Below are 27,359 nucleotides of genomic sequence, written 5' to 3' on the forward strand. Positions count from 1 at the left end.
AGATCGCATGCAAACAAATGGCCCTATTTATAGAGATCCTGTGATTCTGATTGGTGTGTCACTAATTTAGTAGCTTTGTGTTTACACCTGGGGAAAGGTGTGCTCTTTGAGTTCGGATGATAATGACTTGAGTGTATTGTATTGGTTGCGTGTGTTTGCTGAATGAACATATAGTGCAATGAATGATTCATTTGGCCACTTTTGCATAGAATTTTGCAAAAAGGGTTTTAACCCTAGAAACGTGTGTGAAAACATGTGAATAGTGTTTACAGCTGCGAGAAAAGTGTGTATCTTTTGAGAAATGAGGCAAGGCTATAGGTTTTCTTGCTGAGGGAACTGGTTATAGTGTGTTAGCAATAGGGAAAAACTGTAAAAGCCACGATTACAGGCATGAAAAACAGATGTGGAAAAAAATTGCATGAATTTTACAGACATGCTTTAGTCCATGAGACGTGACTCACATTTACCAGTCAGGATGCCAAACCCCAGGCCGTGCTGTCACGTGTGCTGTTGTTTTTGATGCAAAGTCACTCTAAAGGTATAGTTTCCTGGAAATTGAGGGTGGGTAGGTTGTATTCTCAGGATGAATTGTCCCTGAGTTCATCTCAGGTACCATTTCATTCATTCCTCTCTTACGCTTACAGTAAACAGCCAATGAAGGTTGAAGTGCAAGGATCCACTGGAGACTGCGTGTGATTGAGTGCGGGTGTGTGTGTGTGTGTGTGTGTGGTGTGTGTGTGTATGTGTGTGAGCAACAAATAGCAGCAAAGACAAACGATCATTGACTGTTTTAAAAAGAGCCAGAAACGGGACATCACAGTAGAATTCAGGAAGTCATAACTTACCTCCATTTTAAGAAATTTATTCTCTCTGTATGCTTGGCCCTAAGACAGTACTGCAGCATTGGAGGCTGAAGCCTGGTTCTGAACAACAAGAACATCTTCTAAATTAATGCATAATATGTACACAGAAAGCTACACAGGTCTGCTCAGCCAATAAAGAAGATCCAGGTCAGGTCAGATCCAAGGCTCAGGTCAGTGGAGGTCAGCTTTTGAGTCGCTTGTTGAGCATGTTGTTTTAGGAACTGACAGAGGCATTTTACTTGGCACCCATCCTCATGCAGCACCAGTGTAATCCTTCACAAGATGATTCAATGATTCAGTCAAAAAAAACCTATATCAATTTTGCGGTAGATCCTGTGGATGGGGCCCCGCTGCTTGCTCTGCTGCTCATTCCCTGAAACGCGAATTGCACCTCGTCATGAGGGGTTGATTTCTCCTCCGCGGGTCTAGCGACATATTGCCTCTCCCCAATAGACGCTGACTGGTGCCAGGAGCCTCTGGCTCTGCTGCTGCGCCACGTTGAAGCCCACCCTCACGTGCTTACCACTTTGCAGGAACCGGAGGAGGAAATCAGGCACATCGCATGTTAATGTTTCACACCTGATCTGAAGCCGACAGCAGACCACGTGTACATGTATATTTAGAATAGCAGTGTGATCAGCAAAGCAAGGGTGTAAGTTGTTTAAAATGAGCAGAGAGTAAATGTCTGACTGAGGCCTCAGCTCCACCTAAGAGAATGAGCTTGTCAGCACCCTGGAAAAGGAGCATGTAGGGCCCCTCACTATTAAATGGACTGTAGTGTACCTCACAGTTACCATTCCGTTACCATTCCATGTGTATGTACAGGTGCAATTCTGTGCTATTTTTCAGTTTTAGGGAAAAGGTTGGGAGGTGATAACACTGAACCTCTGGAAAAGTATTGTTATGGATGTGACATGTACACACATTCATTATATCAGTGTGTTTATGTAAAGTCAACCAAAAGCTTTACCCCTTTAGCTTTACAGCCCTAGATATATCAGGTGGTCACTCATTGCTCAGGCAATTTCAGAAATTGGCTTGAGTAGAATTTATCTTTAGCTGAGCCAGACCATGTGGCTTGGCCCCTGAAAATCGGTGTTGCTTTTAATATTTTTGGAAATGATGGGTTCGTTCTCAGCTGTCTCCCTCACTACCGAGCCTGGAAAAGGAGCTGGTCTAGTTTGGACCTCAGATCTCTCACAGCCAAAACAGAAAGCACCCCACAGTCAAGTGACCGGTTATCAAGTGTGAAAAGACCAGCAAGCCGGACTGCTACCATACACCCTTGAGGAATAAGCAGTTTAACAATTAGTGATGCAAATGCTGTGCCTTTAGACATGCAGTAGCTACCCCTAGCATGCTGTCTGATAGTGCTGGAGAGGGGCAGAAGGGTAACAGTGAGGTCGTGAAGCTTACATCTTTCACACAGGAAATGACACTTCAATGCTTTAACAGCATCTACCTCCAGTCTGTTCTCTAGCAAATCCAGACATCAGAGGAGCTTTGGTCATTCCTTTTATTTTTTTTTTGGACAGTGCAGCAACAGGCCAAACATCTTGTGTGAATCACAGAGTTACCAACGATGCTCCAGCAACTGCATTAGTGCCAAGAGGCTGGGTCATTAACAAGTGATTAACAACTCATTACCCTAATTAATATGGATATGATTAGTATGCAGAGTGTGGATCATGGCATATTACCATTGGACTTGTGCCTATTCTTCACATCTTCAACATGTCCCTGAAAAATGCTGATTTGCATAGTTTGGGGCCAGCACAACTGTAATGTTATCACATTTTGTAATCTACATCACAAGGGAGTGTGCAGTAACACAGACCATGCTGAAACTGATGTTTCTGAGAAAAGGCTCAATGTGAACACTTTACTACAAACATTTAATGTAAATTAGAGTGTATTTATCAGAATTTAAAAGCCATTTTCATTTTTTTAATCTTATTTTTTGCTCAGCTGTGGTAAATGTGTCTGGCTGGTCGAAAGTTCTTTGAGCAAAATAAAAGGTTTTTAAATCATCCTTTTCAGGGTTATTGACTTAGTGTGTGCTTAGTATGGCTCTCTAAGCTATTTCACTTTGCAGTTCTGTCCAGGTTTGTGTCTAGTCCAGTGTGTGTGTGTTTATGCACTCTTGCATGTGCGTGTATTTGTGCATGTATGTAGGTATGTGCCATTCTTGCATGTGCCTGCTTGCATGTACCTGTGTGTGTGTATGTGTGCATGCAGGAGTGGATGGAGCTGAGAACGGATGTGTCTCCAGTATGTGGAGGAGAGCGGTGCCCATGTTTATTTCTTGACCACACTGGTGTTGAGAGTGAGGGCTGCAGAGCGACACCAAGGACACCTGACTTTAATGGGGGATGTGCAATGCCTTTCTAAACCTCTGAAGGACAGGCCTTTCTGCTGAGGAGGCAGGGAGCAGCAAGGAGGTGTGGAAAACATCCAAGTGAGGCTTCGCAAACCCTGAGAGGGCGGAGCACCACATGTTGTCTGACTTTTCGATCACTGTGTTTTGAAGAGAGGAGCTAAGCTAAGATAAACATAATTGGACTAATTATGTGTATCCTACTGTAGTAACATGTATACAGTGTGCCACACCTGGCCACTTTTAACAGTGATCGATTGTTGTTTTGAATTCCCTTGCTGTGTAGTTGTCATTTTGATCAGGATGAAACTACCTAATGCCTTGAAACCTATCTCCATGACTCTCAGCCGTCCTTAATAATAAAGCTCAGGACAGAAGAGTGCTGATGAGTTCTCAAGGAACAGCTTGAGAACAGCACTGAGAAATGAAAACAGGTGTCCATCAAAACACCTTCCCTGGGTTTTATTTTCTCAGGGAGCCTCTGGGCTTGTTACTGGATGGTGTGCCAGACAACAAGCTCTCTCAAAGGTTTGCTCCCTGCTGGACTGAAGAAGTGAACAGACAGATCCAGTATTCACTGAGGTGGACATGTGTGGAATGTTAGTGCATGTCAGGTACCAAAAACAGCAGTTTTGATAGCTGGTTCAGCCACCATAAATGCTCCTTTTTGTACCAAAAATGCTATTAGATCTGTATCAAGATGACCATGCCCTTGCAGCAATCTGAAGAGAGTGGACAGGAGGGAGGGGGCAGATACACACACATAACCGGTTTTACCCCTTTCCCCCTCTCTCTCTCTCAAGATTCAAGTTGAGCTTTACTGGCATTACTTTAAGTACAGTAAGTCTAAGTACAATACAGTTACAGCTTAACTACAGTATTGCCAAAGCTTATTTACAGATGGGAAGCAAGATCACTGCAACAGTAATGATGACAGTGACTTACTGAATTGATAGTACCACAATAATTCTATTTTAAAAAGAGGAATCACTGTACATGATAAAGAGGGAAGACAAATGCTACATAAAAAGTGAAGAAAGTTCTAACAATGACAAGCAAAAGAAACTGCCCTCCTCTGTGCTGTACTTTAAGTCATAGGGCAGTTTGCAGCAGGTTTGCGAGTTCTGTTCTTCCATGGCTTGATAGGGTAATGCAAAGCCAGGAATGGCTGCTTGGGCCTGCGGTAGCTAGCAGTTACTGGTGCTTGGTGTGTCCAGTCATACACTATCCAGAGCTTCATTTTGGTCTACATTATTACTTTTCTCCTGGGGCACTTTGAAATATTTTCAGGTGCCTTCCGGTATTGAAATGCAAAATTATAACACAGCATAATGGAGCAGGCTACCTGCACATTCAAGTGCTCTTCATACAGGAAGGAATGAAAATGAGTCTGGCTTGCAATCAATATATGTTTCCTAATTTTTATTTCAGAGGTCTGCTGCTGTCAGCTAATGGAGTGAAATGAAGCTATGATTAAGCCTTATGATTAAATGTGCCTTCTGAATAAAAGCCTAGAGTGGTTGAGCTTTGAATCTTCTGTGTAATTTTTTTTTTCATTTTTTTCTCCACCTATACTTGTGCTAATATTGAAATGTATACATTAATGCACAATGCTATAGAAGTATGTTGATGTTAGGTGAAAGGGCAGCTTGTACAGGGCTTTTTACTCTCTGGCATTGGGTGCAGGGTACAATGGGTACAAAGGGTACATCTAATTTGTCAGAGTGCAGAGCATGCTGAGAGCACACATGCTGCTTGGCAGCTGGAGGGGCTGACTATAACAGGGCCAGCCCAGAGCCAGGGTGCATTTCATCCACCCATGTGCAGAGGGCTGGGGGCGTTTTATGGGTGTTGCACAGCATGAGAATTGCTCCTCTATCTGAAAGCAGCCTGTGTCATTTTTCCAAATGCCGTGACCAGTGATGATTTCGGAAATCTTCTGCCAATCTCCAGATCCTGGATGAGGTGTGAGGTCAAAGGGCAGCGGGTGTGGTGTAAGTAGGGTATAGGAATCTCTCTGTGTCCTGAGTGACGGCGTGCTCTCTCTTCCCCAGCCGTGTGAACATAAGACATCCGCCAGGGTTCAGCAGACAGCTGTCTGCAGCCAGGCACATGCTTCACCTCCACTCATCTTTCCTCTCTTCCTCTCTCTCCTTTCCTCCTTTTTATCTCTTTCCCTCTTCCCCCTGACCCTGATGTATATCATTCTGGAAAGGTTGTCACCCTGTGTATGCCTGCAGTGTGAGTGTTTGTTTAACCTTCCATGGGGGGCCAGAATGTTACATTGTGCTCCATATGGTGCTTGTTTCTTGGGGTGTTAGTGTGTTTGCCCTTTTGGTGCCCTACCATACTAGAGAGTGTATTTTAACTCCCCTGAGATCTGTATTGGCTCTGTTTACTGTGAACAGACTGTTTCCATCAGAGAATCTCACAGCAGCAGGGATTCGATAAAAGCCAGAGAACATATTGTTGTTATGTTTTCAGGTTTTGCAGACACCATGTGCCACCATTTGCTGAAATTCACCCAGACAGATTAAAAGAAAGCCCTTTCCAAAATCACAGGGATGCTGGAAAATCCAAACAGCAGTCATTACAAGCTTTAGCAGAAGTAGGCTACGCCGGCAAAAAAATGGGAAAAATCAATCAGTTTATTTTCCGACGCGTTGGAACCTTTGGTATACATTTTTTTCCTCTTAAAAGGAAGCAGAGGGGTTTTTATCAACATCATCATGAGTATTTTTCAGGGCGAGCTGGAGGTCGCGCTCAGTACTTGTACGGTGGAGATTAGGGTATAGCGCTGAGCACATGGACCTGCCCGGGGTTCTCTCAGCTTTAATGAAGCCACTAAGAACGGGATCTCGTGCTCGAGCTGTAATCGGTGTGACTTCTCCGCTCAGGCGCGAGTGGAGGATCTGCCTATACTCTGAGATTTGCTTATTAGCCGAAGTCACTGGGCAGATAGCCTGCATCTGTATTCGCTACAGCACGCAGAGGTGGAGATTAAGGAACAGGAACACGATTGCGAACACCCAGGGGCGCACTTTCGTGTAGAAGCGACGGTATTGAGAAAATGCGATGGCAGGACCAATTCCTGGTGATCTTTTCACGCAGAGAGACAATTCGATTGTTCAGCGTTAGCTGACCTGACTTCCTAAAGTCACGCCTCTTTAAACATTCCTTAGAATTTTCCCCCACGATGTTGTCCTCTCTTCACAACTCATTTAAGACTCTGTTTACTATTGCGTCTTACCAACAAGACACATGATTACCGTTGAATTAACCACGATTTCTGTCTGCAGCCTTCCGAATTCTGTAGCTTGGGCTTGAATTGCTTGCTTATTGATGGCGATTCATTTTAATATACTTGTATGGAAAGTGGCTAAAGATGCCTGCCATTATTATTGTTGTTGTTGTTGTTATTGTGATGATGATGATATATTATTATTATTATTATTATCATTATTATTAACAACAACAACAACAACAGCAGTAGCAGCAGCAGCAGCAGCAATAATGTATGTCTTTCCTGACTTGGGTGAGGAGTAGCGTTGTGGGACTGTGGATATATACTACATTGCATTAGAGGAATGTGGATTGCCTGAATTACTGGAGAAGAATAACAAATGAGGGAGTGGATTTTTGAAAAGGTTTAAAAACCATGGAGTGGGGGTTGCTGCTGAGAGGAGAATCAAAGCCCCTCCCTCTTTTCCATCATCAGACCCTGAGTCAGGAGGGGAAACCAGACCCATAAACTCCCACCCAAAGAAGCTGGCAGGGTTCCCACCAGTGGTTCTCTGTGTCACAGAGCTACACCTGCCTGCTCCCGCCCACAGCCAATCAGGGGAGACCAAGAGGTGTCACATTTCTTTAACAGCATAGCAGACAATATACCAATACAAAAAGCACAAAAGGAAAAGGATAGACTTGGTAAAATATCTGCGCTAAGATTCCAATTAATGTTATGTCACCCCTATATGTCCTGAGGTTGGCTGGATAAATTCCATGCTCATCAGGTATAATCGTACAACAGCACTTTGAAGTAGACCTCACGTCTTTATGGGCCTGAATGTGTATACTCTCCACTTTCCCAAATGGTGGCAATAAGCACTTTTGCTGGTCAAACTGAGCTTTGGCGGTTTCACAGTTGTTTTTCTGGTACGCTGGTGTGCACTATGCTGTGCCAAGGATAGGGAACACACTCACAGTGAGGGCAAGCAGGGACACTTCAACTGCTGGCAGTGGGCAATAGACAGCCCTGGCATCTGCAACAGGTTGTGGTGAACTTTCAGTAAACTCTTTGTCAGTGGCAACTATCTGATTAGAATGAAATGCTCAATTGCAGCTGAAAACAGCAACCCCCTCAGTAATGTTTTTGACTGTGTAAAAGGAGGAAATGACATGTCCCAAAGGTTGTTTATGTGCTGTTCTGCTTTCTGTGTTGGTGGATTGGTTTACCACCCTGTCAGAGAGATCCGACACCTCTCAATCACCTAAGTGGGTGGGGAAGGGTGGGACGTGAATGACAGCCCTGTGAGCCCAGAGGGGATGTGAATGGCAGCACTGTGAGCGGTTCGGTTGGTGGTCGTACCTCCCTGCAACTTGGGTTTTGACATGGATAAAAGGTTAGCAGAAAAGCGGGCAAAGACAGGGTGATGCCACTCCACCTAGCTCCTGTTCTGACACGTGAAAAAACCCCAATCTCTGATCTGGAAATGAAAATCACTCTGTTGCCTGTTCCTGGAACCAGAATCTACACTGTTTAAACGTTTTCTCCTCTCCCTTTATCTGCAGATGGAGCAATCTGCGTTTCGCCCAGGTGTTAAGATTCCTCAGATAAGACCAGCAGGGACTTGAGTGTCTCTTTCCCTCAACTGCACTGAGGTGTCGTGTAGCAGCCCCTGCTGTTGGTGTTTGTGCCCCAGGCTTTCTGTAAATGCCCAGGCTCTGATTGGATTCCCATGCCAGAAACCTGCATGTTTGCTATGCTATGTATCATCTATCAGCGGCTATTAACCGACTTCTTATGATTTACATTGAAACAAAGAACGTTCTAATCAGTGCCATCTCCTGCGCCCAGTCGCCTTAATAAGACAAAGCTTAATGAGACTAATCTAATTAACTGTGTGCTTCTTCCCAGTGGGAATTAGAAATGCTGTGCAGGGATGTAGCCCGCGCCAAGGTTAGGATGCGATGGCCTGTATAAAGACATTTGACAAGGAAGCCAGGCAGCAAGTCAGATTTCCCATTCAGACAGATAGTTCTCTTATCATTATTTTAAAATTATTTCTATTCCTTTGTGTTTAGTATATATGTCCATGGTTGCCACCTGCCCCGCCTCGGTTCTTTCCTCTCTGTTCTCTGTCAGCAAGCGCATCTGAAAAAGAGCAAGTTTTCATCTCCCTTAGTGCCCTCACTCTGCTCCCTCTTAGCTCTTTTACACAGCCTCCTTTCAGAAAACAAAAGATCAATTTTTTGTGGCCTAAGCTCCACCCCGTTCCTCTGCTTCTTTCTCTACTCCCCCCCCCCCCCCCCCCCCCCCACTCCCTCTCTCTCACACATGCAGTGACACTAGCAATTGTGTGTGTGTGTGTAAAGGGGTTGGGGTGGGGGGGAAGGGAGGGTCTACAAGAGGGAGTGAGAAAAAAAGAGAAAGAGGGAGCGAGAGAGAGAGAGACAGAGAGAGGGCATATGTGCGTTTACTACTTCAGGGCAAGGAAAGAGGAGAAAAACTGAAGTAGCCGCCATATGCTGAGTACTTCTTTTTTGTGAATGTCTCGGTGAAGTGGCATATTCTTGTGGAGGAAAGAACACCCCGATGGGAAGCTCTCACTTGCTCAACAAAGGCTTGCCTTTAGGTAAACATATTCACTTCAGTCTTTTCTGCATGGACCTAGCGTGAGTTATTTTTCTTCCATATACAGTGTTCTCCCCCCCCCCACCACCGTTCCCTCCTCCGTCTGCCTTCTCTTTATCTCATTCTTTCCCTTCTACCGTTTGCTTAGTGCGACCGCCTGCTTTTTCTCTTCGTCGCGCTGCCATTAGCCTGATCGTTCTGATCTTGTCGTCGCAGAAGCGCAACTGTATCTTGTGTCCCGAAGGACAGAGTGCGCTCTCTCTCTCTCTGACAACGAAAAGAGTTGCGAAGGGCTTACAAGGACATAGCGGCGTTCCTTAGCAGAGGCTGATTTGGCGAACTCGACGCTGACTGATTCATCAACGTGTGAGACTCTTTTCGAAATGAATTTAGGGTGTGGGGGCGAAAGGACATCTACATAAGCGAGGCAAAGCGAACTGCGGTGCAAGAGGCGCTTCTCCGGGGGCTTTGCCGCTGACGCTCGGCCCTCCCGTGAATTGCGCTGTGGGAATGTTGTTAGCTACAGTGCGCCGGCCTCAACTTGTTTCCTTTTTTCCTGTACGAGAGGGAGGGAGATGCTTATTCTAGAAAAGTCGTCCGTGGGAGAATTGAGATTCAGGAAAGGCATAGGATTTTAACAGCTAAGCGGCGTTGTTTCTGTTCTTACGTTATTGTCTCGATACTGTTTTCATGTATTAATTGGAAATGCTAATCCTAGTAGGCCTATTATAGTAAAGCATATTCCAGTTGTCCTTTGCTTTTGTTTGTTTTTACAATTTTAGAATATATATTCTTGGGCAATCAAAAATGCATTCACACGACCCATTAATTAAGTCGCACGCCATTAAAAATACACACGCACACAGGCCAACAACGACCCTTTGCTCTGGTCTGTCCCTGATAGCATGTTACAGAAGATATTCTGTTCATTATCATTGCAATACATTAATAAATCATCAAAGCCAGACGTAACGCCTTGACAGTCTGTTAGGATTTAAAACTAACGAGTAAAACTGTGGCTGATAAAATAACCGCCCATTGTTCAGATCAATTCCTAGGTTATTTGCGTCATTTAATGTTATAGGCTATTGTTACGTGTAATAAACGGGATTATTTATTACACTGGGGTGTCTTAACATGCATGGTAAACGTAGTGGTGAATACAGGGGAGGTTTTGGAGCTCTTGGACCTCTGTGGGATTTCTCCGCGTCTCACAGTCAGGGAAATCACGGTCATGTCCGATAATTAGTCAAACACCACACGATTAACGCGGATGGCACCCGCCCCCAGAATTATAAATTGGCCGCTGTATGATACGTGCGCGCCATGCATGCTGGTCTTGTACGTTTGTAGTTTGTGTGACGTGTTGCATACAGGAATACAGATTTCATTTTTTTCCAGCGTGATTGAATAAAACTGACTATCGATCAGGTATGGAATAGGCCTATGTCTTCATTACCTTTTCCACAACATCTAATCCGAAAAATATTCTCCCTGCGTACCGCCCCTATTGTGATGCGGGGTAGATATTTTCCCATGTTCCTTCTGTGCATGCCCGGCGGCGATGAGTCGGACACAAATCATAATATTGCGTCATAAAATGAAATGGTCGGGCATTTACGTCAGGTACGCAGGTGATTCCTTCTTCATTGATTACAGTTACATTTTGATATCACTTAAAACCGTTTCAGTATGTATTTTGAAGGTGCGTGGGCTCTTTGCGAATTCATTTTTCGTGCTCCTCTTTCTGGTGAAAATGTAGGAGATGCAATCCACTCCTAAGTTGTTCCTATACAATGCTGTATTTGGCCAGTTCCTCGTGGATGACTATTTTATCAGTAGTTACAGAGATGCAATTTCTGTCTATGAAATTACTGTATACTAGATTGTAAGTAGTCTCTTGGACAGTATAATTGTAACTCATGATAAAATAAGTGATACTGCTTGCATGACCAAGACAATATTTTGTATATTCTCTTTCGGTCATCTGTTGTGCATGCATGAAACATTCTTGATTGCTTGTACTATTCCTAAATAGACCTATGTCAAAATACCCACAGGCCCTAACCATGTTTTTGTATTCACTACTTGTGCAAAAATTATGCCACATAGACAAATCGCAAATACGTGTGAAAAAATATATTGTCAGCAAGCCTTACGGGTCGTGTTCAGTTCAAAATCTTTGTAACGCAGCTCGCCACCATAGACTACATGGGTACAAATCAGAGAAGCTCATAAAACATAGATATTGTCTCTATTTTCTGTATCATGAGCACTAAGTAACATTTTGATGAGTAGCTGTTTTGTCTAGTTGTGTTGCTATGGTGACTTGACATTTGTTTGGACATCGCACATTTAGACAGATATGCATATTTTTTTCTTGATGTATTCAAGATGTAAATATAATATAGATTATTTAAATAATGATAATTAAGGTGAAAAGCTTTCATTTTAATCGGATAATATGTATTGTGTTTTGACAGAGATTCTGGCGTGGCTATCCAATGCAAAGTAATTACCATTCAAGATTTGCTGTGCGCACTCTTCATTAGCATATATGTAGCTGTACACAGTCAGCTCCCAATATCTTTATTTAGGAGAATTGTATGCTCAGTTTTATTGAACGGTAAGCAGCTTGTCACATTTTAATCTCACTTCACGTGTTCCGGTTAAATTCAAAATAGAAGGAGGATCAGGAGTCAACAGCAAAGCTGTATTTTATAAATCATATATATCATATATACATTTTCATAATGTACTTAACCTTATGAGAGTGTGAACAAGAAGCAGATTGCGATAGCCACTTATGTTGCGAGTCATGAATAACCATTTGTGACGCTGTATGGAAGGAATAATTACAACACCAGCGCAACTCTGGTCCCCCTTGCGACGGCTTGTTGTGCCTCTGAAATTGGCCTTGACAAAGAGATTGCGCCGGTATGACAGAAAATCATGGCGAGCACTGGGTGAGAGTGTATGGGAGTGGTGTGGCAAGCGCTAGTATCTCTCCTGGCCCTCATTTTGGTAGCAGACGCTTTCGACAGGTTAATTCTTCCGGTTGTCTTTTTTCTCGGACACCTACGCCGTGCTCGGCGGTGAACTGGCTACGGAGATAAGCGGCTCTATTTGTGTAATGATTTGTAGATGGCGAAGTTCCATCGCTCAGCCGCTGGCACCTTTTGTGTGAGCAGTTACTATTTCGAATATACGGCGTGCTGATTGTTCATGGTTGCGTGCATATGCGTCCCTTGTGTATGCGTGCGTATGTGTGTCCTGTTGTACGTTTCAGCAACTTCGCAAGACAAACACGAGAGCAAATACTGCAAAACTTACTGTAAAGCCTAGTGTACAAACCTCAGCTGCAGAGGCCCACAGGCACGGAGGTGATTGTTCACTTTTGACCAATGACAACACAAGTTTCCAGTCATGTGGGTACATGTTTTCATCCTCCATCTGGCTCTCATGTCTCCATGGGGTGTACAGGAGGATGCAGGTCCCTTGACTTTAATAAGTGGAAAGCAGACATAAAGATCAGGTTCTCCTGTTCAAGTTTTAATATGACCTGTGGCTCTGTTCTGCAGCCAGATCTCACTCCTTGGATTTACTCTGTGACTGGATCATACTTTGTGACTCTGCTCTGTGATTGGGTAATACTCTGTGGCTTTGCTCTGTGATTGGGTCATAGTGTGAGCAGGTTGTGCAGGGATTGTGTCAAAGATGAGGTCTGGTGCTTTGCTGTAGCATGGTCCACTTGAGATGTTTGCCTTTGTGCTACCCTGGGATCAGGTCTCCTGTGGGGTCCAGCTTGGCTGTGTAATCATCTGTGATTGGATCCATCATTAGGACCATTGCTCTGTTCTATGTGTCTGACTGGCACTCACTTCTCTCATAGAATTGTTACTACAACATGAGCAGGTCCATGTTTTGTGTGCTAAGCTGTTAGGTACTGCTGAAGTTTAGCCTCTGTACATTGAACTTGGCTTTAGAAGCTAAGAAAACCTTGAGAAAAATTGGCAGCATGACATGACAGTGGGTTACAGCAGTTATACAAGTACAGTACACAGGACCATCAGAGAATGACACAGCAACATTGTGAAATGAATCAAGGGGGTATTGGACACTCCATTTGATCAGTGCCCCCCCTACCCTATGCAATCTCCATGACAAGGACAGAAAAGGGAGAGAGGAGATCTGTCACCCTGGCAACTATAGGCTAGAGATGGCAGGATTTAACAGGAGGATGTTTCCATCTAAAATCCTCATCTAATTAGTATTTATTTATTTTTAATGGGAAGTGCTCCTTAAACTCTCCATGTAATTGCCTCTGGGTGTTGAGGAGGAAAAAAGGGAAGGAGCTCTCTTTAACTGGAATTACAGGGGGCTTTTGTGGGGGATACAGAATACAGAGACGGCCCTTGTTTCAGGGCTGGGGTGCTCTTCCCATTGTGGGGACCTGGGGGTTGTGGGTAACCCCTGTGTTTTGTGGCTGTCACAGCACAGTGTTCTAGACATGCTGTTGCGGGGATCACAGATGGACCATTTGCCAAAGGAGCAGATCTGGAGTGGGCTCCAAGGCCACTTTACCTTTAGTCTGCATGGGGGGGATATCATTTGTTTCACACATTTGCCATATCCCTGGGAAAGTCCCTCTGACAAACACCTGTGCAGGTGCACCCATGGGATACACTCACAACTCTATATATGCTCATAACAAAGCTCAGTATTGCTTATAATATAGAGACGATTACAGATTACGGTGGATTAGGAGATTATCTGTATTAAGGCGGCATCTGTTGAGTAGACCCGTGCTAAATGCAGGCAGCATCCCTCCCACCTTAGGCAAAGCTCCAGTGATTACTACTGGGTTTGGTCTCTCAGACAACTGGTCCCGGATTTGTAAACAACAGGAGAAAGTTATAGATGTTCTAATAGGATTTCCTGCTTGAGTTTGCTGGCTTCCTCTGTGGTGCACAGGGCTGTCTGGAGCAGAGCAGAGAACCCTGTGACTGTCCATCTGCACTTGCAGCAGTCACAGTGTTGCTCTCCTGCAACACAGCCAGGCTGTTAATGCCATTTTTGGCCTTGTCTTTGGGTTAGTCTGTGAAGCTACTAATGGATCTCTACCCTGATAGTGTAGAAGTTGGTAAATCCAAGACCAAGATGGGTGGGTCCACACAAAGGCAGAGGTTGTCTGGGGACTGTCTTGGGAGACACCATTGGTGTGGAAGGCATGTTAGTGTTCCTGTCATATGATCAGGGATAAATGACATTTGTGACGCTTGGCTGAGGATGGCTCTCAGGGGAAGTTTGGAGTCATTCAGAGCCACACCCACCAATGAGAGGAGAGATGGGCTGTCAATCAAACTGGAAGGCTGTCACTCACAGAGGTGATGAGTAATCACATACATAGCACAAACACACTCTTATGTTAACACTTACACATACACACACATTAACTGCCCCTCAAACTCAAACACATAAACACATTCACACACTAGTGCACACACACTCACGTTAACACATTCACATATTTGCCTACACTGCACGCCCTCATCCTCATACACACACAAACACAGTTTCATGGAAACTGCAGGCACATCAAAAGATGCACTTTGGTTAAAAGGACATTTTCCTGTTGATGTGTTATGAGGGAAAATGATATCCAATGGTCCCCCCCGCTCCCCACCCCCCAGCTCTCCTCCAGCTGAGCGGCTCCAGCTCGCCCACCCCCACAGAGACGTCCCTTCCTGCCATTTTTACTGCATATTAAACCTCCCTAGAGTCCCAGATTAATTTACCTATTAATGTGGATGAGCCCAGAGAGGGTGTCCTCCCCCTCTCTGCCCCTTCTCCACCCCTTCGATGCCTCACAGAGTCCCGCTCCTCCAGCAGCCAGCCAGCCTCTGACACGGCTGTTGGTGTGTTGGCAGCTCACTGAGGATGTCAGCCTATCTGTCTGTTGCCATGACAATGGAGGGAGGGCTTACGACAGGCGTTGTACCTGCTGACGAATTGTCTCCCTGTCGTGCAGCTGAGGGTTACTCCTAGAGAGGCCCCCGGCATATCTTTGCATCACCCTGATGTCACCATATAGATATATCTATATATGTAACCTATAAAAGCGTCTGCCAAATGAATAAATGTAAATGTAAATATCTGATTGGTCTCCATGTACTGTCGACTGTGTGTTATCATTTGACTATGTGACAGTATGAGTGTGACCAGCATCTTTTAGGGAGCTGTTGGCAAGGGTGGACTTCATCAGTGCTGGTAATTAACCAGGCTGAAACAGCTTGCAAGGATGCTATTCCAGTTAATATTATATACAAGGTAATTTTTCTGTTATCATCAAGCATGAACTACTCCTTCTCCTTGATGTGTAAGTTGACCAGGCCACTCATTTATAGAGCAGGAAAGCCATCTGAAAACATCTGGGGAAAGCCTTCAGTGATCCTGAGGTCAGAGCCTTGGGGCAAATCCCTGCTACATCACTTCATGTCACACTTCCTGTGGCAGGGTCAGGCCATAAACAGTGGCTGTTAAGGTGTCACACTGAGCAAATGCTGCACATATCCAGCGATTCTTAAATCATTTGAATGTCTCCTTCTGCTTACTCTGCCCATGCTATCAGCTGATCGACATATGATGCAGATCACCAGACATTTGGCCAATGTGACACTCTGAAATACCCTCAAAAACCAAGACCAAAATAAAGTGTCTAATTCTCTCTCTGAGTCCAATTTTCTCATGTAATCACTGCTAGCTGTCTTTTAGAATTTCCTTGCAAGATGTCTATGTATGACATTTCAAACACTACCCCCTCCCCACCCCAAGGATGATGTCTTCAGAAAAATATATTTTGTACCAAAGAAATGAGACGGATTAAGCTCAGTGTTGTCCTGGCATGGAGCATGCCCTTTCACAGGGGCATTGAGAAGGTCAAACGGTACTTTAACAAATAGAAGAAGGCCTTGTGAAAGAACATGGCCATGCGCATGGTCGCATCCTTGCACCGCCGTCAGAATAGCAGTGCTGTGCTGCTTGGGCACAGGCTCTGTGAGTGCATGGTGAAAGCATAACCTCCAGCATCAGGCAGGTGCCCATGAACTTCACAGCACACTCCATTTCCCATGGAGTGCTGGCAAAATTGCTTTTCTCTCCAGAGCCAGCCAGAAAATAGGTACGGTAATAAAAATGGCCTCTGGGAAGAAGACAGGGAGCCTCTGTGGCCCACACTTCACTCAGAGGAAAGATCCAATCAGGTGAGGCATGGGGCTTCATCCATTAGTAGCTCAGGTTTTCTTGTCTTTTTTTGTCCCTTGTCGATAAACCATCAGCCTCCTTCGCCTCTGTGTCTGATGAGGAACAGGGTGTGGTGGGGGGCAGTGGAGAGAACCAGCACGGTAACCTGACCTGTCCGAAGCCAATGCATCGTGTCTTTTCTTTCACTGAATTCCTCCACGCTTAATGTAATTAGCCCTCAGCTCTATTTGATTTAGCCTGCTTGAGGGTCTCAGTGATAGATTACTCTGTTTGAGGAAACTCACAGGTGTGATTCTGTTCTTTGTTCAGATTTGCTCCATGGGAGAAAGCTTAGTTTTTAACACACCTAGGGGAGAATGTGGGAAGGTGCAGTTTATGGTGGATTTGATGTCAACCATATGTTAATTTTTATGCAGTAAGAATATGAGAAAATCCTGCAGTAAGATGCAAAATATACAGTGAAGAGCTGGGCTGTGTTATTATGCTGTATGTGTTGTATACAGTTGTGTAGTGCAGAGTTTGACTGTGCTGTTATGCAGTGTAGAGGTTTATTAGATGTGCAATCTAGAGTTTGACTGTGTTAGGCTGTGTAGAGGTTACTTCATTATTATGCAGTGCAATAATGGAACAGTGAAGATGTTGGCTGCATTGTTGCACAGTGTGGATGTTGACTATGTTACACTATGGAGAGGTTAGTTGTGCAGTGTAATGGTTGACTGTGTAACACAGTGAAGAGTTTAGTTGTGCAGTGTAGCGGTTGACTGTGTTACACACGATTGTGTTACTCCACTGAACCAGCTCCGAATGGGCTCACAGCATACACACTCAAAACAGCCTCCTGCTAGTGACCCATGTCCATTGTGGAAAACTGTGTGCAAGGTCACAGCGTGTGCATGCTTTAGGTTCCCAATGAAATGTTCAGCGCCCCCAGGGAGGAAATGCATCTTTCTCAGGTACAGAGAAATTGTGGTGCTGTTCAGGATTCATAGCATCATACCATTCATACCATTCATTTACCATCATACCATCACCCCCTTGAAGTCCTGTGAGATCTGCCATCACAGAGTCAGTGACATAAGCAGCATGGATTGGTTGGTTTTGATATTGATATACTTGTGTTGTACTCTACCTCACTTGTAAGTCGCTTTGGATAATTGCGTCTGCCAAATGAATAAATGTAAATTTAAATGATATTGTTCAGTAGCATAACATACACACAGGAAGTGGAAGGGCCACAGTCTGTGCTGAGTACACCAAGCAGGAGGGTTGCTTTTCTTGTCTTCGTTACTTTGCTACTGATCTCAGATCAGCCGCTTCACCTCTTTGCTTTCTGCCTGTTTTGTGCACAAACCTCCATCTATACAACCAAGCGCCTTACCAAAGCAAACAGGCCTTCTTGTTGACTGCGCTTAAATGATTTTCTCCAGGACCAAGGCCCGCAGCTTCTTTTTACTACCATTTTGATTAAAAGTGGCCTGTTATCAAATGCATGTAATTCAAATTCAGAAAGATTTTCTAATTTGACAAAACACTTCTCCAAAGCAATGTTCATACATTAATAATGAGGTTAATTTGCATAGTAATAGTACAGAGACTTTATGATGACACACATAAACATTCACACTAAAACATACACATACAGTACACATACATCTACACACATACGCACACACACACACACACTAGAGTGTAGGTCCCGTTTAGGATGACATTCTTGGAACCATTAACTTACATGCTGCTGTACAGTGCAGTTAGTTAACTACATTCCCCAAAAAAACTACGTCTATGCATGCACACACACACACACACACACACACACACACAGAGCTGTGCATTCCCCTGTTCATGGGTCTTTAGCCTCGACAGTTAGCAGAGTAGTATTGTGCAATGGTTACTCTTCTGTGCTGTGTGTGATTTATTGTGCAAATATATGTATGAAACACTGTCTAAAAAGCCACTTGTTACCTGTGCACTGTCATGTGCGTTTATTTGAACTTCCTGACTTCTAACTGGTGGCCATCATTAGTACTCAAAACTCTTGACACTTATTAAACCTTGACAGTGATATGCTGGTAAGAGAAAGCACCGTGGAGATGATATTGCACATTTCCTGCCGGCGTGTTATGTAAAGCCGATAAAAATGAATGTCAGGTTAAAGGGGCAGTAATGGCCCTGCTCACTCAGGAGGGGTGAGTTTGGCTGCTGTTGGAGTGATCTGCTCTGTGAGACGGCTCACTGCACCTCCAGGGGGCGCTATTGAGAGGCTGCTTTTAGGGATACAGCAGTCCCCTCTCTCTCTCTTTCTCTCTTTCTCTCTCTGTCTCTCTGGAAGCAGATATGGCACACCTTGATAAAAACAAAGTTCCCTGTGTAGCTGAACTGGTACACTCTTTTTGTATGTCTATTTAATGTAGAGAGTGTTGTGAGAATGTTGTGATTAACCCCCCCCCCCCCCCCCCCCTTCCCCATGAAAATGATGAAAATGACGTGAACTGATGATTTTCTGTTTTGGAAAGGACTCTACATTAAGCTCTCCCAAAGTAGGCCATGTCACCACAGTACAGCTGATCCTGGAACAGTGTTTTAGAAGGGACTGATACCTAAGCCCTGCCAAAATAGACCTAGTCACCACAGTGCAGCTGATCCTAGAACACTGGCTGTTGGACTGATGACAGTATTCACTTACAAGGCTTCTAGTGGTTTTTTTTTCCTCCCACTGCTTTCCAGGGGTGTCTCTTGAGTGCCTTTTCTCAGGGTAGGGAATGTGTCCTGTTTTAACCCCATTTGGCCTAGGTACTCTTTTTTTTCTAAACCCTCTGGAAGAATGTATTTTTCCTGCACACCATAACAGTACAATTCCAAAAAAGTGCTACAACAGCTAGGTTTTCAAAGACTGCTTGATTCATTTTGCTGTCTTAGCCATGATGGGAGATACTCAAAGCCTTTCACTGGCAACAGCATCACTGTTACAGATTGTACGTATCTGTTAATTAGGTTTTTAAACCAGTTTCTAGACAATTGGTTACTTGAATTAATTGGTTAAGTGGATAAATGGTGTCTTTTTGATTTCGTGTAGTGTCTTTCCTTTCCTCTGGGTCTTGTGGCACTCCCTGTGTGGGATTGGCTAGCCTTTGAGTCTGTACATGTCAGTTTGGATTAGCACCTGTCATTGCTGTGCAGAGATAAGAGTAATTAACAGTCACCTCTGGCTGCTGACATTGGGGCTGACCTGTCCATACCTTCATTACTGTGTCCTTGGTTACTTGCTGGACACCTCCTTCAAATAGCAGACGGCCAGAGGTCTACACCGTCAGAGAAGTAATCAGAAACAGACCCGGCCAACCAGCTACCGCTGATCTCATGCTTTGTCTGGACCCTGGTGGTCTTCACTCCAAGGGTGTGTTCCTAAATGTGTGTTTTTTTCACTGGGGGAAGGTGGTGACATCACTAAGGAGGCCAGAGTCAGAGCTGTCTTTTCCTTCATCATTCATGAGCCAGAAGGCTTGTTTAAAATCCTGGTTTTTATAGTTTTTTAGAACAACAATGGCTTCTTGCTCTGGAATGTTGCTTACAACTAAAAGCCACATGAGACCCAGACACATCAAAACTAACAAAGCTCCTAACAAAGCAAAGGTAAATAAGTTCATATAATGAGACAAGATCACAACAATGGCACTAAGCACCGGTGGTTCGGAATGGATGGGCTACTACTGATAGTCAGTGAAGGGAAATGAGGGTTATCAAGGTATCAGACATACTTAATGATCTGTTCATCAGGCCCTGAGTGGTTCTGTGGATCTAAGTTCTCAGAAATTTTTTCCCACCATTGTATATTGCGTCACATGGCTCTTGCTGAGGTCCTTTGGTATCTGAAGTAGGGCAGGGCGGTACGGCCTATAAGTAATATCGCGATATTTTTAGGCTATATCACAATACACTATATATCTCGATATTTTGAAATCTCCTCTAAAGCACTTTATAAATGCTCAATTTAACACTTTGATGCATACAATCACACCAGTATGATGATGCTAGTAGTTCCTGCATTAAAACATTGTGGTTTCTATTGGAACAATTTTAAACTTGCATACAAAAAGGGGGAAGTCACAACCAAGTTAAATTTAACAAAACAGTTTTCATTCAAACCAGGCAATGGTTTTGCTGCATATTTTGCAGAAAACCGTTGTTTGTTCAACATCTTCCTTGCGATACCAGGGCTCCAGACTAACTTTTCCACTGGTAGCACTGGTGCTACCAAGTTTCTCAGTTGGTTACACCAGCACGATTTGTTCGCACCCTTTTTTTTGGTACAGCATGGTATTAATCAATGACCTTGCATGCTGATGAATAGTTGTCTTAATTTGCATACCCTAGTTTTGCATTGATGTAAAGACTGACAGTGACTGGACACTTGATATTTGCAAAATATTTTAATATGAACATTAAGTTTCCCTCGTCCCGCAACCATGGGTACTACGTTAGCCATTGTGGTTGAAATTAGTACTTTTCCTTCTTCACTGGCTCAGTTGGTCTCTCCCTGCCTGCACCTGCACTCTCATCATCAGTTGTGTCTGAGTCGGGACCTCTTGTTGGCTCTCCCTCTCCACCAGCCTCCTCCTCTCTCCTCATTTTGTTTTTTAACCCTTTCGTGTGTACGGTCCCACTGGTGTGATTAGCTGTTTAGCGCATATACGCTAAAACCAGTGCGATTAGAACACGAGACTGAAAAAATTCTAGCTAATTCTAGCTTTGAGGAAATAGTGATTTAACATTAAAATATATAGCAAACGTGGTGGTGAAAACTATGAGAAGCTTAATAACGCTAATGAAAACATAACAAACCAAGTCATGTAAGGCGCGCTACATAGCATAAAATAAGTTATGTGCGAAAGGGTTAAAGTAATCAGCTATATTCAATTCAATTCATTTTTATTTGTATAGCACTTTTTACAACACAAGTTGTCACAAAGCAGCTTTACATTGTTCCCAGGCCTGAGACCCCCTGAGAGCAAGCCTAAGGCAACAGTGGCAAGGAAAAACTCCCTATCAGGAAGAAACCTTGAGCAGAACCGGGCTCAGAGGGGGGGCCCATCTGCTTCTGGCCGGCACTGGGCAGATAGAGTTAAAGACAAGTTATGCAATGTACTTTAAGAACATATGATGACGAGAACAGGCCATTCGGCCCAACTAAGCTCGCCATTTCTTAATTATAGAGTATCCAAAACTGCATCAAGTCTTGAACACAGCAAGGGTCTCTGCCTCAACTATATGACCTGGCAACCTATTCCATGTATTGATTTAACTCTTTGTGTAAAATAATATTTCCTTACATCAGTGCGGAACTTACTCTTAACTAGTTTCCATTTATGTCCTCTTGTTTTACAGACAGAACTCACCCTAAAGAATCTATTATAGTTAACCTTATTGACTCCTTTTATAAATTTAAATACCTCAATTACGATTACATTTACATTTACGATTGATAGATAATAGTAGTTAACAGCAGAGTGATTATAAGAATGTCTCCTAGGATGTCCGGTTCTTGGAACGCAGTTGGCTTTGATGGGCAGGGCAGGGCAGCGAGGTAGCAGGACTAGAAAACGGGATGAGATGCTTGGGCTACAGCTCCGGACAGGAGGCCGGAGCAGGGATAGGAAGCAAACAGAAAACAGTGGTTAGTGGATGATAAGAATGGCAGGGATGTAGAACAGAGAGGCAGGAGAGGAGGGGCAGAGAAAAAGGTGCCAGTGTGAAACCAGGAAAAACCCTGGCAGGCTAACATTATGGCAGCATACCTAGGGGACGGGAGGCAAGGGACCGGCATAGTCGTGAGGATGACCCTAAGACAGTCAACACCAGATCACGGCACGGGGTCCATGAAAGCAATGACCACTTAGTCCACCAGAGACTCTATGATCCACACCAGCACCAGGCCATGTCCCTCAGCTGAAGGATTTACTATATAGATATGTTTTGAGCCTAGACTTAAAGGTGGAGGGAGAGTCTGTTCCCCGAATCTTGGAGGGTGAGCTGTTCCACAGGAGAGGGGCATGATAGGAAAAGGCTCTACCGCCTACAGTAGTTTTGCCCACTCTTGGAATGATGAGAAGCCCGGCATTTTGGGAGCGAAGGGCTCTCTGCAGAAGATATGGGTGAAGAAGGTCCTTAAGATGGGGGGGCAAGCCCATTTAAAGCCTTAAATGTGAGTAAGAGTATTTTAAAAATAATCCGGTATTTAATAGGTAGCCAATGGAGAGAAGCCAGAACTGGGGTGATCTGCTCAAAGCGTTTAGTTTTAGTTAAGATTCGAGCAGCTGCATTTTGCACCAGCTGAAGGGGTTTTAATGAGACGTTTGCACATCCTGACAAGAGGGCATTACAGTAGTCTAATCTGGATGTTACAAAGGCGTGGATTAATTTTTCAGCGTTGTTAATTGATACAATTTTCCTGATTTTAGCTATATTTCTCAGATGGAAGAAGGCAGTCCTAGAGGTGTTAGTTATGTGAGTTTCAAAAGAGAGCTCAGGATCAATAACAACACCAAGGTCTTTGAAGGCTGCACTCGGGGCAAGGGAGACACCATCACGGTCCAGTGTAAAATGAGTGAGTTTGCTCCTGATTGAATTTTGGCCTATGACCAATATTTCGGTTTTGTCCGGGTTAAGGAGGAGAAAGTTTCGGGCCATCCAATTCATTCATTCATCCAGTAGAGAATTACAAATACCTGGGTGTTCACCTTAATACTGGACTGGAGAGACAACACCCATGCCCTGTACAAGAAGAGTCAAAGCCGCCTCCACCTGCTGAGGAGGCTGAGGTCCTTCAGAGTGTGCAGGGCTCTCCTCAGGACCTTCTATGACATGGTGGTGGCCTCAGCCATCTTTTACGCCGTGGTCTGTTGGGGAGGGGGCTGTACGGACAGGGACATGAAGAGACCGGACAAGCTGATCAGGAGAGCAAGCTCTGTCCTGGACTCTCCACTGGACTCTGTGGAGGAGGTGGGTGAGAGGTGGATGCTATCCAAACTGGCATCCATCATGGACAACACCTCCCACCCCTTGCGCGAGTCTGTAGTGGCCCTGAGCAGCTCCTTCAGTGAGAGACTGCTTCACCCACGGTGTAAGAAAGAGCGCTACCGCAGGTCATTCATCCTGACTGCGGTCAGACTGTTTAATAATACCATTGGGCAATAAACCCCACCACTCAGTAAACCTGGTGTAGCTCTCAATTTTCTACTTCACTGATCATATATAGGTTGCACTCAGTGCTCATTTCTGCACTGTTTTTTTTTTTTTACTTTTAATGTACATATATTTACCATTTTATTTTATTGATTCTGACTTCTTTTATATATATATTTCTTTGCTTTTTCTTTTGTATTTTTGTATTTTTTTAACTTATTGCACATTGCCACTTTTGCCTTTCTACCTCTGTCTTAATGCTACTGTGACAAGTGAATTTCCCCGCTGTGGGATCAATAAAGTTCTATCTTATCTTATCTTAATTCTTTACATCTGTTAGGCAGGCCTCCATGTTTGGAATATTCAGAGGGACAGTTATAGACCGCTTCATCTTTGGAACACGCTAACGGCTAAATGGATTGTTCCCTCCAGATACAAAAACACACATTTCATATATGTACTTCAAACACACTTGCCGAGGAGAGTGGTCTGGATGGGTGGGCGAGTGAATGTGACGTATGTGAGTTTTTTCTTTTTGTATCTGTGAGAGGGAGAGAGCCATAGGAGAGAGCGAGAGAAGCGAAACGCCAAAGTGGGTCTCATGTCGGCAGCTTACAAAAAATTTTGTGACAATTTGTACTCGATGTTCACAATGTAGTTATTTACTACATCCGACTTAGAACAAGCCGCGATAAATAGAGTATATTTGATATGTCTCCCAACCCTAATCTGAAGGCTCCCACAGTGTGTGCAAGTCAATAGGCCAGGCTTGGCTGGAGGTCCCCAGGGTCTACATGGAGTCTGTGTGAGGGGTCGGGAAAGCTTTGATCACGTTAGATGGTTTGCACCATGCAGGAGATTCGGGTCTTTGTGTCCTTCTGAGAGAGATGCTTTTGAAGAGCATTATCAGCATTGTCCTGGTCCACAGCGTGCACAGAGAGGTATGTTTGCTGAGTATTGTCAGTGAAATCTCAGTAGAAAGTGTGAGTCCAGGAATGTGTTTGTGGGGCGTTATCAGTAAGATCTTGGGGTTTCCTCTGCTGCTTTGCATCAACCATCTGTAGAATGAACACAGCACTGAAGTGCCCCTGTGCCCACAAGGTGATATTCCTGCCGTGTGTCAGTGCTGTAACACTGTCACACTGCAGGGGTCATTTCTGTCCTGTGTCAGTGCTATAACACTGCAGGGGTCATTCCTGCCCTGTGTCAGTGCTGTAACACTGTCACACTGCAGGGGTCATTCCTGTCCTGTGTCAGTGTTCTAACACTGATAGGCCAGGTTACTCAAGCTCCTCCCCCTGCTCTGCAGGCATTCGACCCCCCATCATGAACGGGCCCATGCACCCACGCCCCCTGGTGGCTTTGCTGGATGGGCGTGACTGCACCGTGGAGATGCCCATTCTGAAGGACGTAGCCACCGTGGCCTTCTGTGATGCCCAGTCCACCCAGGAGATCCATGAGAAGGTACTATTGTGTCTGTTATTCTGTCTGCCTGTCTCTCACTCTGCCCAGCTGTTACTCTCTGTCTGTCTAAATCTTACTCTGCCCCGCTGTTACTGTCTCTCTGCCTGCCTGTCTCTCTGTTACTATGTTTTTCTGTCCCTTTGTCACTCCACATATAACTATTTCTGACTGTTGGTCTGTTTGTCTAATACTCTGTGTTTGCCTGTCTGGCTGACACTGTATTTCTCTTCCATCAGTGTTCCCTCCTCAGCACATTGAATGAAGTTTCCTTGTGCTTGAGACTTTTTGAGTTCAGTAGCTTGGCTTTGCCATTTCTGAATGCTGGTACCAGGCCACCTTGTGTACCCACAGTTAACTTGTTGCAATTAAATGAGTGCTGCAGGAAACCAAGCATTTACTGTTAAGAGGTTAAAAGCAGACACTCACTCAGGTGAGTCAGTGACAGCATGCTTTTATATTATTGGGGTGAAAAATATTGTTGTGTGACTGCTGTGTCTGAATTGTTCCTGCTTTAACGCTGTGGCGGAGAGTCAGTGGTCAGTCAGCGCAACGTATGTGGTGATGAATATCAGTAGGAGACCTTGCCACGTGCTACTAGATCTTCTTTTTGATATTGTTTGTATTTCTGTAGCTTTTCTCATTTGAGTGCAGAGATATGGCCAATGACATAGATAAGCCTCTTTCTGCAGTTAGCAGGCGGCGTTAAGGAGTGAATCGGGAGGGAATGTCCAGGGAGTGCCTCTCCATCTGTCAGTCCATCCATCTGCCTGGGTGTGAAGGAGGTGGACGCAAACTGACCCTCTCGCATGTTTGTGTTCCACGTGCAGGGAGGAAATGACACATCTGTGTGACAAAGCGTATGGCACGTCCTCGGAAAGTGAGCATATGCTCTCACACAAACGCCTGCAGCGCCACATTTGCAGTTTGTATTATTCATATGAATCTGGAGGGCCCTTCACTGAGGCTGAGCACACTCCAGCGCTTGCATGTGTCTGATCTCATATTTGTCTCCAAAGGGGCACCCCAGATGACGCGGGCCTGCAGAGAAAGCAGCCACAAACATTTAGGGAGAAGATTGTGCCCACTCAGGGCTTCATGTTATACCCTTACCTAAACCCCTGTGTAGGGCAGCTGACACTACTGGCGTGTTACCCAGTTATACCACTGGATGTTTACCAGAGCAGGTGAGGATGGGTTCTAGTTCTAGTGCGAGGGTGCAGCAGCAGCAGTACTCTGGCTGGGATTTGACCTCAGAACCTCCTGGGTGCAAATACAGTGCTGTAAGATCCATGGTGCAGTGCCACTAAGGCAGCACAGTAGGATGTTACATAATTATGATCCAAAAGAAAGGCAGCATGGCGGAGCTTTGAATAAATGGTGATGGCACTGATCTGGCCGTGCCACTGTTCTGTGGTGCACCGAAAGCACCGATGCATGCCTTTCAGGAGTGTGTTTTCCTACCCCTTGGATCCTGTCGCAGCCGTGGATTTGTGTATACACCAGCCGCTGTCTTGCTCACTGTCTGTCCAAGCCCACGATCAGGGCCCAACCCAGTTCCCCCAAACTGCTCCCACTTTTAATTTAATTCAAGACTGCAGCCGTGCTTTGGAAAAAAAAGAGAAAAGAGAAGAAAGGATCTGATGAGAAGCCAAAGTGATTAAAGCGTGAAACCACGGAGTGCAGGGGTGGGGGGCACCGAGGGAACCCGGGGCCAAAAGGATGGAGCACCGGAGGATCAAAGTGAGCTGTGGGTAATGCACACTCCCTCATTGGGCGCGTCGGACAAAGCTTATTCTTTAGTAATTCATGTGTCATGTATTGTTGGTCAATTCCAATGCGGGTCAATTCCATTCTGTTTCTATGATTCTTTACTTCCTGGGCACTGTCATGTGCATTTGCTTGAACTTCCTGATGGCTGAGTGGTAGCCATCATTAGTACTGCTGTGTGTTATGTAAAGCTGATAAAAATGAATGTCAGGTTAAAGGGGCAGTGGTGGCCCTGCTCAGGAGGGGTGAGTTTGGCTGCTGTTGGATTGATCTTCTCTGTGAGACAGCTCACTACACCTCCAGGGGGTGCTATGGAGAGGCTGCTCTTAAGTATATGGCAGTCCTCTCTCTCTGTTTACTGCCAGCTAGGATGCTGCCAATGTGTCATTGAGCAAGGTGCTTAACCCTAGTGAAATCAGTAAATATCCAGGTTCGTAAATGGAGAACATGTAAAAAATGTTAAGATACGCGAGCCCCTCTGTATAAGAGCATCTACTAAGCAGATGCAGTTGGACCTGGTGAACTTTTGAGATGACCCAAGTGCGTCCCCTGGTGGGAATCTACTTCAGCACAGCCTGAACGATTATAT

General features: G+C 44.7%; 1 protein-coding gene across 3 annotated transcripts in view; it reads left to right on the forward strand.

Moving 5' to 3' along the window:
- ctbp1 (C-terminal binding protein 1) overlaps positions 1-27,359 on the forward strand; it is an 87,635-nt gene that overhangs the window by 43,660 nt on the left and 16,616 nt on the right. The window contains exons 1-2 of one of the 3 annotated variants that reach the window (XM_036551687.1): positions 8,881-9,095; positions 24,849-25,003. In XM_036551687.1, coding sequence (XP_036407580.1) covers positions 9,056-9,095; positions 24,849-25,003 — 195 coding nt within the window. In that variant the 5' untranslated portion in view covers positions 8,881-9,055. Of the gene's footprint in view, positions 1-8,880; positions 9,096-9,259; positions 9,461-24,848; positions 25,004-27,359 lie in introns of those variants that run through there. The other 2 variants (XM_036551689.1, XM_036551688.1) reach the window with 2 other exon arrangements.

Source organism: Megalops cyprinoides, chromosome 18 (genome assembly GCF_013368585.1).
Source record: "Megalops cyprinoides isolate fMegCyp1 chromosome 18, fMegCyp1.pri, whole genome shotgun sequence".
NCBI classification, from domain to species: domain Eukaryota; kingdom Metazoa; phylum Chordata; class Actinopteri; order Elopiformes; family Megalopidae; genus Megalops; species Megalops cyprinoides.